The sequence below is a fragment of the Vidua chalybeata genome, chromosome 21 (genome assembly GCF_026979565.1).
Source record: "Vidua chalybeata isolate OUT-0048 chromosome 21, bVidCha1 merged haplotype, whole genome shotgun sequence".
Lineage (NCBI taxonomy): Eukaryota > Metazoa > Chordata > Aves > Passeriformes > Viduidae > Vidua > Vidua chalybeata.
In genome coordinates, this window is record NC_071550.1 from 8,969,398 (window position 1) to 8,984,501 (window position 15,104).

General features: G+C 53.3%; 1 protein-coding gene across 1 annotated transcript in view; it reads right to left on the reverse strand.

Annotated features, from left to right (window-relative positions):
• Positions 1 to 15,104, reverse strand: part of LOC128798726 (collagen alpha-1(I) chain-like) — an 85,089-nt gene that overhangs the window by 29,090 nt on the left and 40,895 nt on the right. The window contains exons 6-10 of the mRNA XM_053962504.1: positions 14,693 to 14,734; positions 5,949 to 6,198; positions 5,541 to 5,878; positions 2,535 to 2,579; positions 1,460 to 1,579 (exon numbers count right to left, since the gene is read on the reverse strand). Coding sequence (XP_053818479.1) covers positions 1,460 to 1,579; positions 2,535 to 2,579; positions 5,541 to 5,878; positions 5,949 to 6,198; positions 14,693 to 14,734 — 795 coding nt within the window. The remainder of the gene's footprint in view (positions 1 to 1,459; positions 1,580 to 2,534; positions 2,580 to 5,540; positions 5,879 to 5,948; positions 6,199 to 14,692; positions 14,735 to 15,104) is intronic.

Below are 15,104 nucleotides of genomic sequence, written 5' to 3' on the forward strand. Positions count from 1 at the left end.
CTGACTGCAGAGCAAAGGATGGGAGCAGCTCTGCCAGGTGCTGGAGGTGTGCCCTGAGAGCAGGAATCGGTCAGGGAGGGGTCTGCCCTGCTGGAAGGGGATCCCTGGCATGGAGACATCCAGCTGCCTCTGTCCTATCCCTGTTTGTTCCTGCACACACCGAGAGGTGCACAGCTCCTGCCCTGAGCAGCAGGAGGATGGGAGAACAAGGAGCTTCTCCAGGTGAACCAAAACTTCAGCAGATGATCAACTCTCCTGCGCTTCCCAGCAGGAATCCGATCTCTGCTTTGATCCAGTCCAACCCAAAACCACAAAGGTCTGCCCCAAGGATTCCCAGCAGGTCAATTTAAGCTCAGATCCAGACCAGCAGAGGACCATCCTCCTCCTCCTCCAGCACCATCCCCACCCCGGGTGTGCTGTGCTGGCAGAGCAGAGATCCTCCCGCTGCATCCTCTCCCCGGAATCCCGGGCATTTGCCCCGGAGCAGAGGATGCAATGACGGCTCTCCCCCAGTGAACGAGCCGTGGAGAACTCAAATATCCTGCCCAGGGCCATTGTGGAGAGCCCGAGTGCAGAGCCTGAGCTCTCACCAGCCCGTTGCTCTGCCCCTGAAGCCACTGATAGCATCGTGCCACACTGCAGGGCCCGGAGGGACAGCAGAGCCACGCAAGGATAAAGCAAAGAGCATTCCCAGCCCCAGGAAAAGTGCCTGGGGCACTTAGAAACCCAATGCCTTCAGCTGCTGCCCTGCCCAGGCCAGGCTCCACAGGGAGTTTAGAATTAAGCTTAATCACAGCAGTGGCTGTGCTGTGAGGAGTTGGGAGTTCTTGATGAGGCTGGCTGGGCTGTTCAGTGAGTTTTGGAGTCATCCCATGGAGCTTTGCATCCAGCTGAGGCTCTCCTGCCTCCCCACCGACCCTGTCCTGCTCCAGTGGGTCAGGTGAGAAAACATCTCAGAGAGAGCTGGGTGGGCACAAACCCCGTGAGCCAAAGGCTGGGGCACAGCAGGGAGCTGGGACAGGGTGGGAAACAGGACAGGGGCTTTGTAATCAGCAGCACAGAGCAGGAGAAGGGCTGCTCGTGCCTGGCTCAGGTCTTGCCTGGACCCTGTCCTGCAGAACCATCCCAGGGAGGTGATGGATGGACCATGGGGGGCCAAGATGTCCTGGTCAGTCACAGGGGACAGAGGGACAGGGCACACACTGATCCCATTCCACCCACAGAGCCACCCCCAGCGAGCTGCACCTCCCTCCTTGGCATGTCCCCTCTGCCCCCACCTCCCACCCAACAATGAGGAATCTCAGCCACAGCAAACCCTTCCTGCCATGTTGTGCCATCCCATCCCATCCCATCCCATCCCATCCCATCCCATCCCATCCCATCCCATCCCATCCCAGGGATGCAGGGCGCTGCTGGGGAGGTGTGAGTGCAGCACTTGTCCTCTGTAGCTGTAACTCACCATGAATGACTGCCAGTCCTCCCTGGAGTTCCTCCAGAGGACAATGGTGGGGACACCAGGGGTGCCAGCTGGGCCAGGGTCACCTGGGGGGCCCGTCCTCCCCACGGCCCCCGGGTATCCCTGCAGAGACAAGGGCAGCTCCTTAAAACCAGCAGGGATTTAGCACGGGCTGGACACAGGCTCTGAGTCAGGGCAGTGCCAGGGGCTGGGCAGGGGGGGCAGCCTGGGGCTGCAGGACAAATGCAGTTCCTGCAAGATGACTGCATGGATATGCAATGGGGCTGGGCTTTGGGACACAGCAGTGTCCCTCCTCCAGGTGACCTGAGCTGACACTGCTCCACATCCCATTGAGAGCCCAAAGGGAAGAGAGCAGCTTGTCCAGGCAGCTCAGTCACAGAATCAGAAATATCCTGAGCTGGAAGAAACCCCAAGGATTGCCCAGCCCAGCCCCAGTCCCTGCCCAGACCCCCCAACAACCCCACCCTGGGCATCCCTGGCAGCGCTGGCCAAACGCTCCTGGAGCTCTGGCAGCCTCGGGGCCGTGCCCATTCCCTGGGGAGCCTGGGCAGTGCCAGCACCCTCTGGGGGAAGAACCTTTCCTGCTCTCCAGCCTGAGCTGCCCTGGCCCAGCCCCAGCCGTCCCCTGGCTCCTGTCCCTGTCCCAGAGCAGAGATGGGAGCTGCCCCTCGGGAGGAGCTGCAGCCCCCGGGGAGCTCTGCCCTCAGCCTGCTCCAGCTGAGCAATCCCAGTGCCCTCAGCTGCTCCTCACGGGCCCTCCAGACCCTTCCCTTGTGGCCTCCCTCCTCTGAACACTCTCTAATAACTCAATGTCATTTTTCATATTGTGGTGCCCAAAACTCCCTCAGAACTCAAGCATGGCTTAATCCTGAGCCTGGGCTTAACTAAATCCAGTTCCTTCCTCTTCCAAACCCACAGACAGGTCCACTGCCCTGCAGCTGCAGAGCTCCCACTGCCCTCTGGATGAGAAACCCCCAAACCAACCCAAAGCACGGTGGTGTCAGCCCCAGACCCCACAGCCCATACTGGACACGGCCCTGTTTTTCTGGGTACTCACTTTGTCTCCTTTGGGTCCCACCAGTCCCCGTCTGCCAGGACAGCCCTGAAAGGCAAAGGAGCAGAGCTGGGACCCCAAAGGGGACACCCCACAGGGACTGAGTGAGCAGGGCCACAGCCCCAGGGAAGCAGGGACTGAAATGGCTCATTCAGAGCAAACCAGCAGCTTCCAGTCCCCAAGAAATACCCCAAAACCCAGGGTGGGGAGGGAAGAGCCCCCTGGTTTGGCTGCTCCTGCCCTGGCACCAGCAGCTCAACTGTGCCACCCTGCATAACCACAGCAACACCCCAGAGCAGGCAGGGGGACATCTCCTGACGCCTGGGGAGGACAGGCAATGTGTTAGGGAAAAAAAAAAATCCACTAAAATGGAATCATATCCACACTCCAATAGGTGTTTGGACAAGGCCAAAAATATCTGCTGCTTTTAACTGGTGGGAGATGTGATCTGGATAAAAATGCACATTTCGGCCAAGGGCTGACCCCACTTCAGGGCCTACCAAGGCAGAACCAGCCAGGTGGGAGATCCTGGCCTTTTGGGGTGACAGCAATTCCCTGTAAGGTGTCACCTGACAGCCTCTGCCTGTGTCTGCTGCAGCTCTGACAGCTTCACTTCCAGACACCAGCTTTGTTCTGAGCCTGAAGGTCACCAGATCTGAGGCCCACGGAGCTCCACGGCTCAGTTCCCTCTCCATGGGGACCCTGCCCTCAGTCCTAGGGAAGGCTGCCAGGCTGGGGCACATCTTATGGCTCTGGCCATGGCTGGCACGTGCCACCACTGAGCTTCAGTGCTACACAGAATCCCAGCCTGGTTTGGGCTGGAAGGGACCTTAAAGCCCATCCAGTGCCACCCCAGCCATGGCAGGGACACCTCCCACTGTCCCAGGCTGCTCCCAGCCCTGTCCAGCCTGGCCTTGGGCACTGCCAGAGATCCAGGGGCAGCCACAGCTGCTCTGGGCACCCTGTGCCAGGGCCTGCCCACCCTCAGAGAAAAGATTTTTTCCTAATATCCCATGTAAACCTGCTCTTTTTCCATGCTGTTTTTCCAAGCTCTTTTTCCACTCCCCTTGTCCTGCCACTCTATGCCCTCAAGAGCCCTTTTCCATCTTTCCTGTCAGCTCCTAAAGCTGGGATGGAGCTCTGGTCCCGGTGTTTCCATCCAGGACATCAGAACCAAGGACAAAAACCCCATCTCCAGCCTTTCTCCAGCAGAGGAAAGCAGTTTCCCCCCCACTGCTGGGGGACAGCAGGGCTGTCACACGTCGTGACGTTTCCTCTGCTCCTGAGATTTTTTCAGCCTCCAGCATCTGTTCCTTTTGCCATTTTCTTCTATTTTTGCAGGCAGGAGCTGCAGCAGCAAGGAGGTGGCTTGAGGGGGAAGTTAACAGTCCTAAATTTAAACCAAGCCTGGCTCAGGGATGATGGATTTAGTGCCAGGTCCCTCAAACAGAGCCATGGAAATGGCCCTGCAGGATCCCCCCGAGCCCCAGGGCAGAGCCCACAACTTCCACAGGGATGGAAGGAAAAGGGAAGAGAAGGAGCCCAGGGTCACTTTGAAATAAAAATTAAAAAAAATAAAATAAAATTTCCTAAAGAAATTGTTAAGAAAATAAAACCAAATGAGGGGAATAATTTTGGCAGAGTAAACAAACATGGAAAAATATTTAAAACCATTTTTCAGCTACTCCTCAATGAAGACAAGACTCCTCTAAAGCTTTTTCTAATTCGTTTGCCTTTTGTTTACAATTTTCCTTTTTTTTCATCCTCAATGAAGACGTGACTCCTCTAAATATTTCTCTAGTCTAAGTTTACCTTTTTTTTCTAAATTTCCCTTTTTTCATCCTCTGCAATGACTGAATGACTTGAAAAACAGTCAGAACTTATTAAAAGATAAACTCAGTGCTCTGCTTTGAACCTGGCATCAATGTGGGGGTGAAGAAGCCAAAACCAACGATGCCAGTTGGGTCTGTGGGTGGGAGCAGGGGTTTGTGTGGGGACTGGAGGAGATGGCTTGGTCCCCTCTGATCCCCTCGGCCTAATTCTGGGCTGGACCAGTGTGAAATAAAAACCCACAGTCTGGCTAAATGATTTGGGACCATCTCTAGAGCAAGGAGGACAAGGCAAACATCTTCTCTCCAGGTTTCAGCGAAGTTTCTGAAGAATTCTCCAGGAATATCAAAAACCTTTTCATAAGGTCAATGCACAGCCCCATCGTGCCTGCACAGGGAGGGTTCCCCACCCTGGAGGAGGTTCCCCATCCCAGAGAAGGTTTCCTATCCTGGGGAAGGTTTCCCATCCTGGAGAACATTTCCCATCCTGGAGAAGGTTCCCCACCCTGGAGAAGGTTTCCCATCCTGGAGAACATTTCCCACCCTGGGGAAGTTTCCCCACCCTGGGGAACATTTCCCATCCTGGAGAAGGTTCCCCACCCTGGGGAAGGTTTCCCCACCCTGGGGAAGGTTTCCCATCCCGGGGAACATTTCCCACCCTGGGGAAGTTTCCCCACCCTGGGGAACATTTCCCACCCTGGGGAAGTTTCCCCACCCTGGGGAACATTTCCCATCCTGGAGAAGGTTCCCCACCCTGGGGAAGGTTTCCCCACCCTGGGGAAGGTTTCCCACCCTGGGGAAGTTTCCCCACCCTGGAGAACATTTCCCACCCTGGGGAAGTTTCCCCACCCTGGAGAACATTTCCCACCCTGGGGAAGTTTCCCCACCCTGGAGAACATTTCCCACCCTGGGGAAGTTTCCCCACCCTGGAGAACATTTCCCACCCTGGGGAAGTTTCCCCACCCTGGAGAACATTTCCCACCCTGGGGAAGGTTTCCCACCCTGGGGAACATTTCCCATCCTGGTGAACATTTCCCACCCTGGGGAAGTTTCCCCACTCTGGGGAACATTTCCTACCCTGGGGAAGGTTTCCCCATCCTGGGGAAGCCTTCCCTGTGCTGTTTCCCCTACCTCAGCAGCCTTTTCCCACCACCCACCCTCCCTCCCATCCTCCACTCACCGGCAGCCCGGGAGGTCCCGGCAGCCCCGGTGGTCCCGGCTTCACACAGCCCTGGCGTCCACGTGCCACCCACAGTCCGGGGTGTCCCTCTCCAAGAGGAGGCTCTGGGACACCCAGCACTGCCCCTGCCCTCAGGGGACCTTTGGGGATGTTTCCTTTGGGAGCAGCCCCCCGATGAGCTGGTGGGGACACCTTGGGGACGGGGTCCAGGCGGGGTTTGCCGGGCGGGAGCCGCCGCGTGCCTGCGTCCCCTGACAGCTTCTCCGTGGTGATGTTCTCCTCCCGGGGGTCAGAGCCACGCTCCTTCTTGGCTGCTCGGGGGGGTTTGATGGAGGCTCCTGGGTGGGTGAAGCACTGTCAGATTCCCAGAAATTGTGCTGGAGAAAAGGAGGAGAATCGTGGACTCACCTGAGCTTCTCCTGAGCGCTGGCCTGCCAGGGCCGGTGATTTTATTGTAGGTGGAGTTCAGCAGCTCAAAGCCTTCATCCTCAATGGAAAGGCTGCCTTCTTCCTCCTCCTCCCCCTCAGCTGATGGCATCTCATGAGCAGAGAAAGAAGCCAGGGCACTCCCATCAGGCTGGAGGTTGAGAGTCCCCTGGGCATCCTCCCATGGCCAAGGTGGCCCTGGGGCCAAATCTGAACTGGTGAGTCTGGAGTTCTGAAAAGGGAGAAGGGAAAAAATGAAGTTTGAAGGGTTCACTTTTCCCCCTTTCCTGCTCAATGGCCTGCCCAGGGAGGTGGTGGAGTCACCAGCCCTGGGAGTGTCCAGGGCATGACTGGACGTGGCACTCAGTGCTCTGCTCTGGGTGACAAGGTGGGGATTGGTCAGAGGCTGGACTCAATGGCCTTGGAGGTCATTTCTAACCTTAATGATTTTATAATTCCTCATTCCCCACATGCAGGAATGCTGCTGGGGGAACAATGCGGGGCACAGCTTGTGAGCACCAGGCGGGAGCCCTCAAATTCTGGGACAGTTCATCCAGAACGAGCAGGAGACTGCACCCAGCTGCAAACCAGAACTCACCTTCCACCAGGGACACCTGGGCACCTGTGCCAGGGCCTGCCCACCCTCACAGGGAACAATTCCTGATTCTCTGTATCCCATCCATCCTCTGGCAGTGGAAGCCATTCCCTGTGTCCTGTCCCTCCATCCCCTGTCCCCAGTCCCTCTCCAGCTCTCCTGGAGCCCCTTCAGGCCCTGGAAGGGCTCTGAGCTCACCCCAGAGCCCACAGCCTAACGACAGAAATCCAATCTTGAGAGCAATCACTAAAAGAGTTACAGCAGGGATCGATGTGTCCCTTCAGCCTCTGGGTTCTGCTGCTCCGGCACATTCCAGGGCTCCTGGAGTTCTCCTGGGGGAATGGTGCCAGCAGGTCAGAGGGGAGCTCGGAGCCCCCACCACACAACTTCCCACTGGAGCAGCTGCAAACCTCCGAGGGCTGGGAATGGGAGACAGACACGGAGGAACCTCCTGGATGCTTCCAGCAATTTAATTTAAGGCAGTGACTTGCACAGGGCTCTCTCTGTCCTCAGCTGTCACCTTGAATGGTCCCTGCAGGTCTCAAGGGCTCTGTCAGCCCTGCAACCTCCAGCAGAGCCCAGGCACTGCCCTTGGAGGGGGGAAAACTACAACTCTGGGAGAAATCCTTACACTCAACACACTAACACCGACTGTGGAAAAGGAATGAAACTTCAGAGTTCCCTGCATTTCAAAATCCCACCGCTTTTCCACCCAGCACCAGTGAAAGCACCTCAGGCTGGGTGGGTGGGTGTGTGGGTGGGTGTGGAGGTCCTGGAGCTGCTCTCCTGGAGCAGCTGCAGCATTTCCAGCAGCCCCACATGGCCACCAGCCCTGCCTGGAGCCTGCTCCGTGCTCCTCCTTGCCTCCATGGGGACAGGGACAGCGTGTGGCACCTGGAGCTGGTGGCACCAGCCCTGCCTGGTGGCTGCTGGTGGAGGAGCTGCTTGAGGAACCAGCTGAGAGAAGTCACTAGAGGGAGATGCAGCCCCACGCTTGCCTTGCAGGGCCGGGGAGGAGACCTGGAGAGTCCTTCCCTTCCTTCTTCCCACATTCCATGGGCTGAGCCCTTCACCTGGCTCCCATTCTGTGCAAGAGGTTTCACAGCGACTTCTGTGAGCCAGGGAGAAGTTTGATCAGAGGATCCACATTCACCTCTGGAAGAATTTCCTACCAAGGTCATTGACATAGAAACCAAGAAAGAAAGAGGGATAAATAAGAGAAACCTGCCACTGCCTGTTCCAATGAGCACTTGGTTTGTCTCTCGTGACCAATGAGTAAAGTGTAAACTTCTGAGTTTGTAAGAATGTATAAAAAGCATGCAGGCTGGAATAAAAACAGTTTGAAGCCTTCTGAAAATGCAGTGTTGCTTTGGATTGTGACTGTCTCAACTCTGACACCATTCTGCTCTGCTCCATGGGCTTGGGAGCACCAAGGGGGATGTGCAGGAGCAGCAAGCAGGAAAAACAACAACTTCCCTGCCAGAGGGGTGAAAAACAACAATTTCCCTGCCAGAAGGGGTGATCCTTCAGGTGAGAACCCAACGGGCCAAGCCCCATTTGGGGTGACCACGGGAGGCAGAGGAGCTCCAAAGGCAGCAGGAGCTGCTGAAGCTTTGACTCTGCTGCCATCACATTGGAGATTTCCAAGCTCTTCCCATCCCAAATGTAAGAGAAAAGGAATTTTTCACTTTTAAATTTTCAACTTTTAGGTTTGAAGAGATTCTTTCATAAACACCTAAAGTGGGGAGCTGAAAAAAAAAAAGAGTTGAAACAATGAATTTTTCTTTCAGAAATTAAATCTTGCAGCACCGCAGTTTTGATGTTACATTTTTGGTGCTTTGTGGGGTTTCTGATTAAAAGCAGGTCTTGAAATACACTTTTAATTGTGAAAAAAAAAAAAATCAATGTATTTCAGCTTCCCAACTTGATGTGTATTTCTCCCTCCAACCAGTTCTTCTAGTTTTGATCCAAAGTGGTAATTTCCTTAAAACACATTTTGCAGTCCCCAGGACTGGAAAGTTTCAGCTACAGCAACTTGGTGCCTCATTTTGTACACCTTGAAGTGAAAAATGAATGGAAGACAGCAGCACCTCTCTGCTCCATGGGACTGGCAGATTAACCCCAGGGGCAACAGCAGCCAGAAATTTAAAAACCAGTTCCTCAAAGGACATGCTGTGGATAACAGCTGGCAGATGGTGTCAGGGAATGGCTTGGGTTGGAAAAGACCTCAAATCCCATCTCATTCCACCCTTGCCAAGGGCAGGGACACCTTCCATGGGTCAGGTTGCTCAGATTTCCATGCAACTGGACCAGCAGGTGAGGAAAAGTGTGGTGAGAATCCCCAAATGGAATGAACCACGAGCTGAGAGGCGCTGCAGGAGCTGAAGTGTTCTGGTTCCCAAGAGGTGATGCTGGTGCAGAACAGCCCCACAGGATGTGCCAAGCCTGGGAATCCCAGTGGGAAGCCACATCCAGGCCTGGCAGCTGGCACCGGGAGCCCAGAATTCCCACAGAGTAAAGAAAAGGAGGTTTTAATTCAACTTCAACACTTGACATGGGAAAGGTCCACCCTGGAAACTCCCATCTGGCAGGGCTCAGGGGAAAAGGGGCTCTAAAGAAAAATTACTGAGGCACAAGGCTGAATTATATTGGTTTGTGTAAACACAACTAAAAGCCAAAATCAATAGAATCCATCCTTGCTCCTCCAAACTGGCCAAATTTAGAGGAGAACCAGCTGAGAGGGACAAATTGGGAACAGCTCTGAGGCTGTCCAAAAGCGTGAGAGTTGAGTGAGGCATGTGGGTTTGAACTCCCAGAAATTCCAGCTGGGAAGTGGGGAAGGAGCCCAGATTGAAAGCAGCCATTAAGGATGACAAAACAGAAGGGAAAAAAGAAGGAATTGGCACGTGACAAGCAAGGCAGGGTCTGTGACTTGCAGACAATTGGTTTAAAGAAGGAAAATAAAGGCAGAAGTCTCTGCCCCAGCCACATGTTGGGTCCCCACTGTCACCTGCCAGGTGGCACTGACACAACCACAGCAACCACGTGGGAAGAGCTGGAGAAGCCCAGTCCTGTCCACACTTAGAAAATCCAGATGACATAACCAAATGACAAGGAAATACTTCCCATTCCAGAGGGGACAAGGAGCAGAGGTTTCTCAATCCCAGCCCAAAAATTCCACCTCAAAAGCATTAAAACCTCAGGCTCTCCCCAAGATGAGCACTGAATTCTCAGTTTGGCTCAGAGAGCTGGGGAAGCTCCAGGGGACTGACGGGGAAAAGGCTTTGTGTTGTGCCAATATGGAACTTAAAAAAAGAAAGGCAAAAAAAAGGCAAACGGGAAGCTTTGAGTAATTACAGACCTCTTCCCTCAAGCTGAGCCCAAGCAAAATAACAGAACAACTGATATGGGGCTCATTAATAAAGAAACCACAGATATGCAATTAATGCCATGCTTTTGGAAAGAGTTTCTAACGTGGTATCTTGCCTGAGGAGCCTAGGAATGTTTTATTGAGAAAGATAACAATGCTGCTGGACCTCTGGAGGGCTTTTCAGCTGGTGCCACACTCCAAAAACTCCTCAGTGGCAAAGGGGTTAAAGCCCAGCTCGGAGCATCCCTGTTTTCAGCAGCCCAAACAACCAGCATAACATTTTCAGCTGGGTCAGGCTGGGTAAAACAGAGTTCAAAGCTCAGGGTCTTCTCCCAGGAAACAGATTTTTTTTTTTTTAATAGAAGCCTCTTCCATCCAACAGCCAAAGGAACAATGTGATTCACTCAAGATAAGAGAGACTATTTTAAACTATTTTTTCCAGCATTTTCTAGTATCAAGCCCATAGAAGAGGCTGCATCATAGAAAAAACAATCAAAAATCAAGGTTGGACTGATTTAAAGAAGGAATAAGTGCCAGGAATGCCATGGGCTGTGGGCAGCAGCAGCAGATCAGGTGCCAGTTGTACCTGAGGAGCTGCAGCACCCACAGCAGGGCTCTGGAGGGGATAAACCCCTCCTGGAGCTCAGCACAGCCCCTCTGCTCTGCCCATTCCTGGGGAGAGGATGGGGCCATGCCCCAGGGCTTCAGCCCACATCACACCTGGGTGCTGGATTTGGGAAGGGAATACACTAAAATAATAATAAACTTTCTAAAATTTGAAAATTATTTTTATAATATAAATCAGATCAATTATTTCTAGTGCCAGCTCCTAAAGGGGCTACAAGAAGTTTGGAGGGGGGGACTTTTTACAAGGGCACGGAGTGATAGGACAAGGAAGAACAGTTTAAACTGGAAGAGATGAGATATTGAGAATAAATCCTTCCTTGTGAGGGTGGGAGGGGCTGGGATGGAATTCCCAGAGCAGCTGGGGCTGCCCCTGGATCCCTGGAATTGTCCCAGGCCAGGCTGGACAGGGCGTGGAGCAGCCTGGGGCAGTGGGAGGTGACCCACGGGAACAGGATGGTTTTTATTTGGGGACCCCTGTGACCCCTCAGCAATGCCCCATTTCCCAGGGGGATGTTTGGGGCTCCCTGATGTCCTACCCAGGCTCAAATTGAAGCAACCTGTCCTGGCTTGTAAGATAAGCATATATTCTTTTTGCCATCTGCTGGGCAGTTTTCTTATCTCTTCCAAGATCAATGTCTCCCCCTGGGGAGATATCTTCTGTTAATGGGCTATTGAATGGCTCACTGCGTGACTGATAACGTTACATCATCCCATTGTGAGATGCTCCACCCAGAGGAAGGAGCCAAGCATCCCTGCCTGCATAAAAGCAGCATTTCTTGAGACAGCAGCTCAGCCTCTTCACTGGATTCCCAGAGGAAGACCAGGCCCATCTACTCTAGCACCAGACCTTCAGAGAAAACTACACCCTTCTACGGGATCATCGCTTCAGCAGCATTTCATCTGCCACTCCAGGAGCAGGAGGAGCAGCCACCATTTAACTGCACTATCACCAACACCCTGACTCCTCAGGCTGTCAGGTTTCTGACTCTATCAGTAGTTTTGTTTGTACTAATTACCTTTTTTTTAAATTTAGTTTTTTTCTAGTAAAGAACTGTTATTCCCATTCTCATATCTTTGCTTAAAAGCCTTTTTATTTTAAAATTGTAGTAATTTGGAGGGAGGGGGTTTACCTTTTCCATTTCACAGGAGGCCCTTGCCTTCCTTCACAGACTCCTGTCTTTTCAAACGAAGATACAACCCAAAATCCTGAGCATCCCTGCAAGCCCCCCATGCAGGGGCCAGGAGGGTTCCCTGTGCTCCTGCCACAGTCCCAGGGCTCCGGTGCCTCCCCTTCCCGAAGGAAAGGCAGGAGCAGCCCATGGCTCAGGGCCCTCAGCTGGGGAGGAAGGCTCTGCTGCCCTTCCCAGGGATGTGGCTCCCCAAGGACAGGGGCACCGAGCTGCAGCAGGACACGAGGCACTGGTGGGAAGAACAATCCCCTGGGAATCTTCTGATGATCAACCAAGGCCTCACTGCCACACTTCTGGCACGTGACAAGCCCTAAAAGTCAGCAAGGGCACAAAAGCTGCCCCCAGGCAGGAGGCCAGCTCATAAAAGGTTGGAGAGCAGCAGTAATTCCCACCAGAGGCTCCTCACAGCACTTCTCTTCCCAAAACAACATTTATTTTCATGCTTCAGCAGGATAAACTCAGCAAAGGTTTGGAATTGTGCAGAGGGCTTGGGTTGGGTGGAAGAACACTTGGGTTTGGGATTAAAAACCTCTAAGGTTCAGCTCAGCGGGCTCCTGTCATTACATTTATCCCACAGTGGGTTTGTGGGATAATAAATCATCCACAGATCCTATCCTGCTGGAGAAACTGGATTCTGAGCTCTTCAGGGGGCTGAGATACCAGAGCTATCAGGAACAACTCCTCAAGATAAGGCCTGAGAGTGGGAGGTAGAGCTGGGCTCCAGCTGCCAGTCACATTCCCCACAGGGATGTTTGGTGTTATCCCACGTTATCCAGGGAACCAGCAGCCCCAGAGCTCCAGGGCATCGGTGGGGTGGAGGAGGGACAGTTCCCCCATGAGGGCTTGTCTCTGTTAGTCAGGATGGGCCGAGCCCAGGCCTTTGGGGACGGGTGTTTTAAAGCCCAGCACCAGGACTATGTGCAACTCCTGATTTCCACAGGCTCCAGGCCGCTCTGACTGGACAGGAAGGACAGAATTTTAGGATCGAGTGAGCCTGAAGGAGTGATTCCCATACCAGCTGTGCTCACTGACAAACCTAAGCACGAGAGAACAGAAGTGCCACGACCCAACCAAGTGTTTCCACAGAGCTTTCACAGCATTTTTAAATCAAGAGGGAATTTCCCAGCTAGTTTGGACTGCCCAGAAAATTAAACCTGTGAAGTTTTGTCTCTTTGGAAATCTGTGGGATGTAAGCTTTGACTGTTTGGTGAATGGCTTTAGGATCCCAGGTTAAGCTGCCTTGGAAAAACCATTCAGTTCAGGAGCCAGCTCAGCCCTCCTGTCACGTTCAGGACAGGCAGTCTAAGAGAAGACAAAATACAGCAGAAATGGCTCAACACCATCCATGCCCCAAAGATTGCTCAGAAATGGCAATTTATTCCTCAGAAAAAAAAAAATTGCCAAAAGAAGTGGGCTGCAATTCAGGTATCACTGCCAGTAACAAACTCATCTATTGCCTTCCCCCATTACATCTCCCTCTGCCATCACCCTGAGCCTCCATAATTATTTAGCTCTAATTAACAATTAAGGAATCCACCAATGTACTAATTTACTTCTAAATGAACAAAGGAACTAGAAAGCAGAGCTGTAGCCTGTGCCTGCAGCAGAGCTCGGCTGCTCCTCATCACTCTCAAACTCCTTTTTTTATTCCTAATAAATCTTAATGCCAAAGATTCCAAGGCGTCTCTGCTCCTTATTAAGTGCTTGAAAAATAAACTTGTCCCAAATCCAGAATATTGTTCGTTTTCCCCTGCAGACCTATGAATTTCACCACTTTCCTTGCTATGGCAATGCCTTGCCAGGGTCTGGAAGAACCCACAGGTGGGAATCACACCCCAGAGAGGATCCAGCAGGATGACAGAGCCCACCTTCCATAAGTGCCCGGGAAAGGTGATTCTGCCACCTCAGTTCATTACAAAGCCACGTCCCCCTGAGCTGCTGAGCCCAGAGCAGAGGGATGGACCTGGCTGCCAAAGGCCACTTGGCCTGGTCCAGTTTGGAATTATCCAGGTGCAGCCAGGCAGTGAAAGCCATCCGAGAGAAGAGAGACTGTCCCCAAAGAGTTAACAGCAACCAGGAGGGTGAGGGGAATGAGGAGCTCCAAGTGCTCAGGCACACACACACAAACCTCAATTTGCATTTGCTGTCGGGTTTTCCCCTCAGGATGTGTTTGCGTGGACTTGAACAACAAAGCTTGGCTGAAAACCCCAAATAAAGCAGGAACAGAAAGCCAGCCTCTGTCAGAGCACTCCCTCATGTCCCCAGCACATGCACAAGAGCTGGGGACTCGCTCCAAGCTCCAGCTGGGGAACTCCACCGAGGAGCTCAGCACCAGGGGCTCCAGTGGGACTGGGGGGCACCCATCCCTCTCCCAGCACCAGATCCCGGGAAGCCACGCCAAGGAGGGCCCCAGAACCACAAGCACCCCCTCCCACAGGGAGCTCCAGCCCTTCCCAGCTCCTCAGCGACAGCAGGGACATCCTGGGGGCGCCTCCCCAGGCAGGCAGCACATCCCACTGTGGGCAGGAGCAGTGGTCATCCTGCTTTATCCCAAATCCTGCCCCGCTGCTGACCTCACCTCCTTCCTTCCGGGCTAATCCAGCCTGGCTCAGCTCCCAGGCAGATCCACAAATCCCCTGGCCTGATCCACCTCACTCCCTGCCCCACCACCACCCCTCTGGCTCTGTGCAAACGCTCAGGAAGGTCACCTGAGCACTCAGCATGACCTCCACCAGGCCTGGGACACGGCAAGGAACGTTCAAACCGTTAAAGAGAGAGGTGGCAGTAAAGAAAATAACAATTACAGCCAAGAAAATCATAATTAGTGCCATTGTCTGGGTATTTCGGCTTTGCCTTATTGCTTATCAGAGCAACTCCTGTCCCCAGGAGACAGCCTGGGGGTGACAGCACAGGGACACGAGGCAGGACAGTGCAGGAGTCATACCTGAGTAGATGAATCCTGGATTTCATTGGTTTCCTTTGGCACCTGGAGATTTGGAGAGAGAGAGGAGGAAAACCATCACTGCCCAGGACTTCAGCATGTGTTTGTTATTGGCCCCAGGACTGAGGAGCTGCCTCTGCCGGCACAGGAAACATCCAGGGAATGCACAGTGGGAACCAATCCTTCCCAGCAACATCAGGGAATGGCTTCTGATCAAACCTCTCAAGAGCTTGGGTGGGTTTTTTGCAGTTTCTGTTGATTTGGAAGCTCCTCAGTCCTGAGGAGGGCCAGCAAGGGAAGGGAACTGGGGGGGATGTGGGGCAGAATGATCCCAGGGGTAACCTGCAGGCAACTTACTTAAAGTGATGCTTAAAGTGAAATTTTCTGCTCGATGGGTGAGACCCCAGAGCCATTT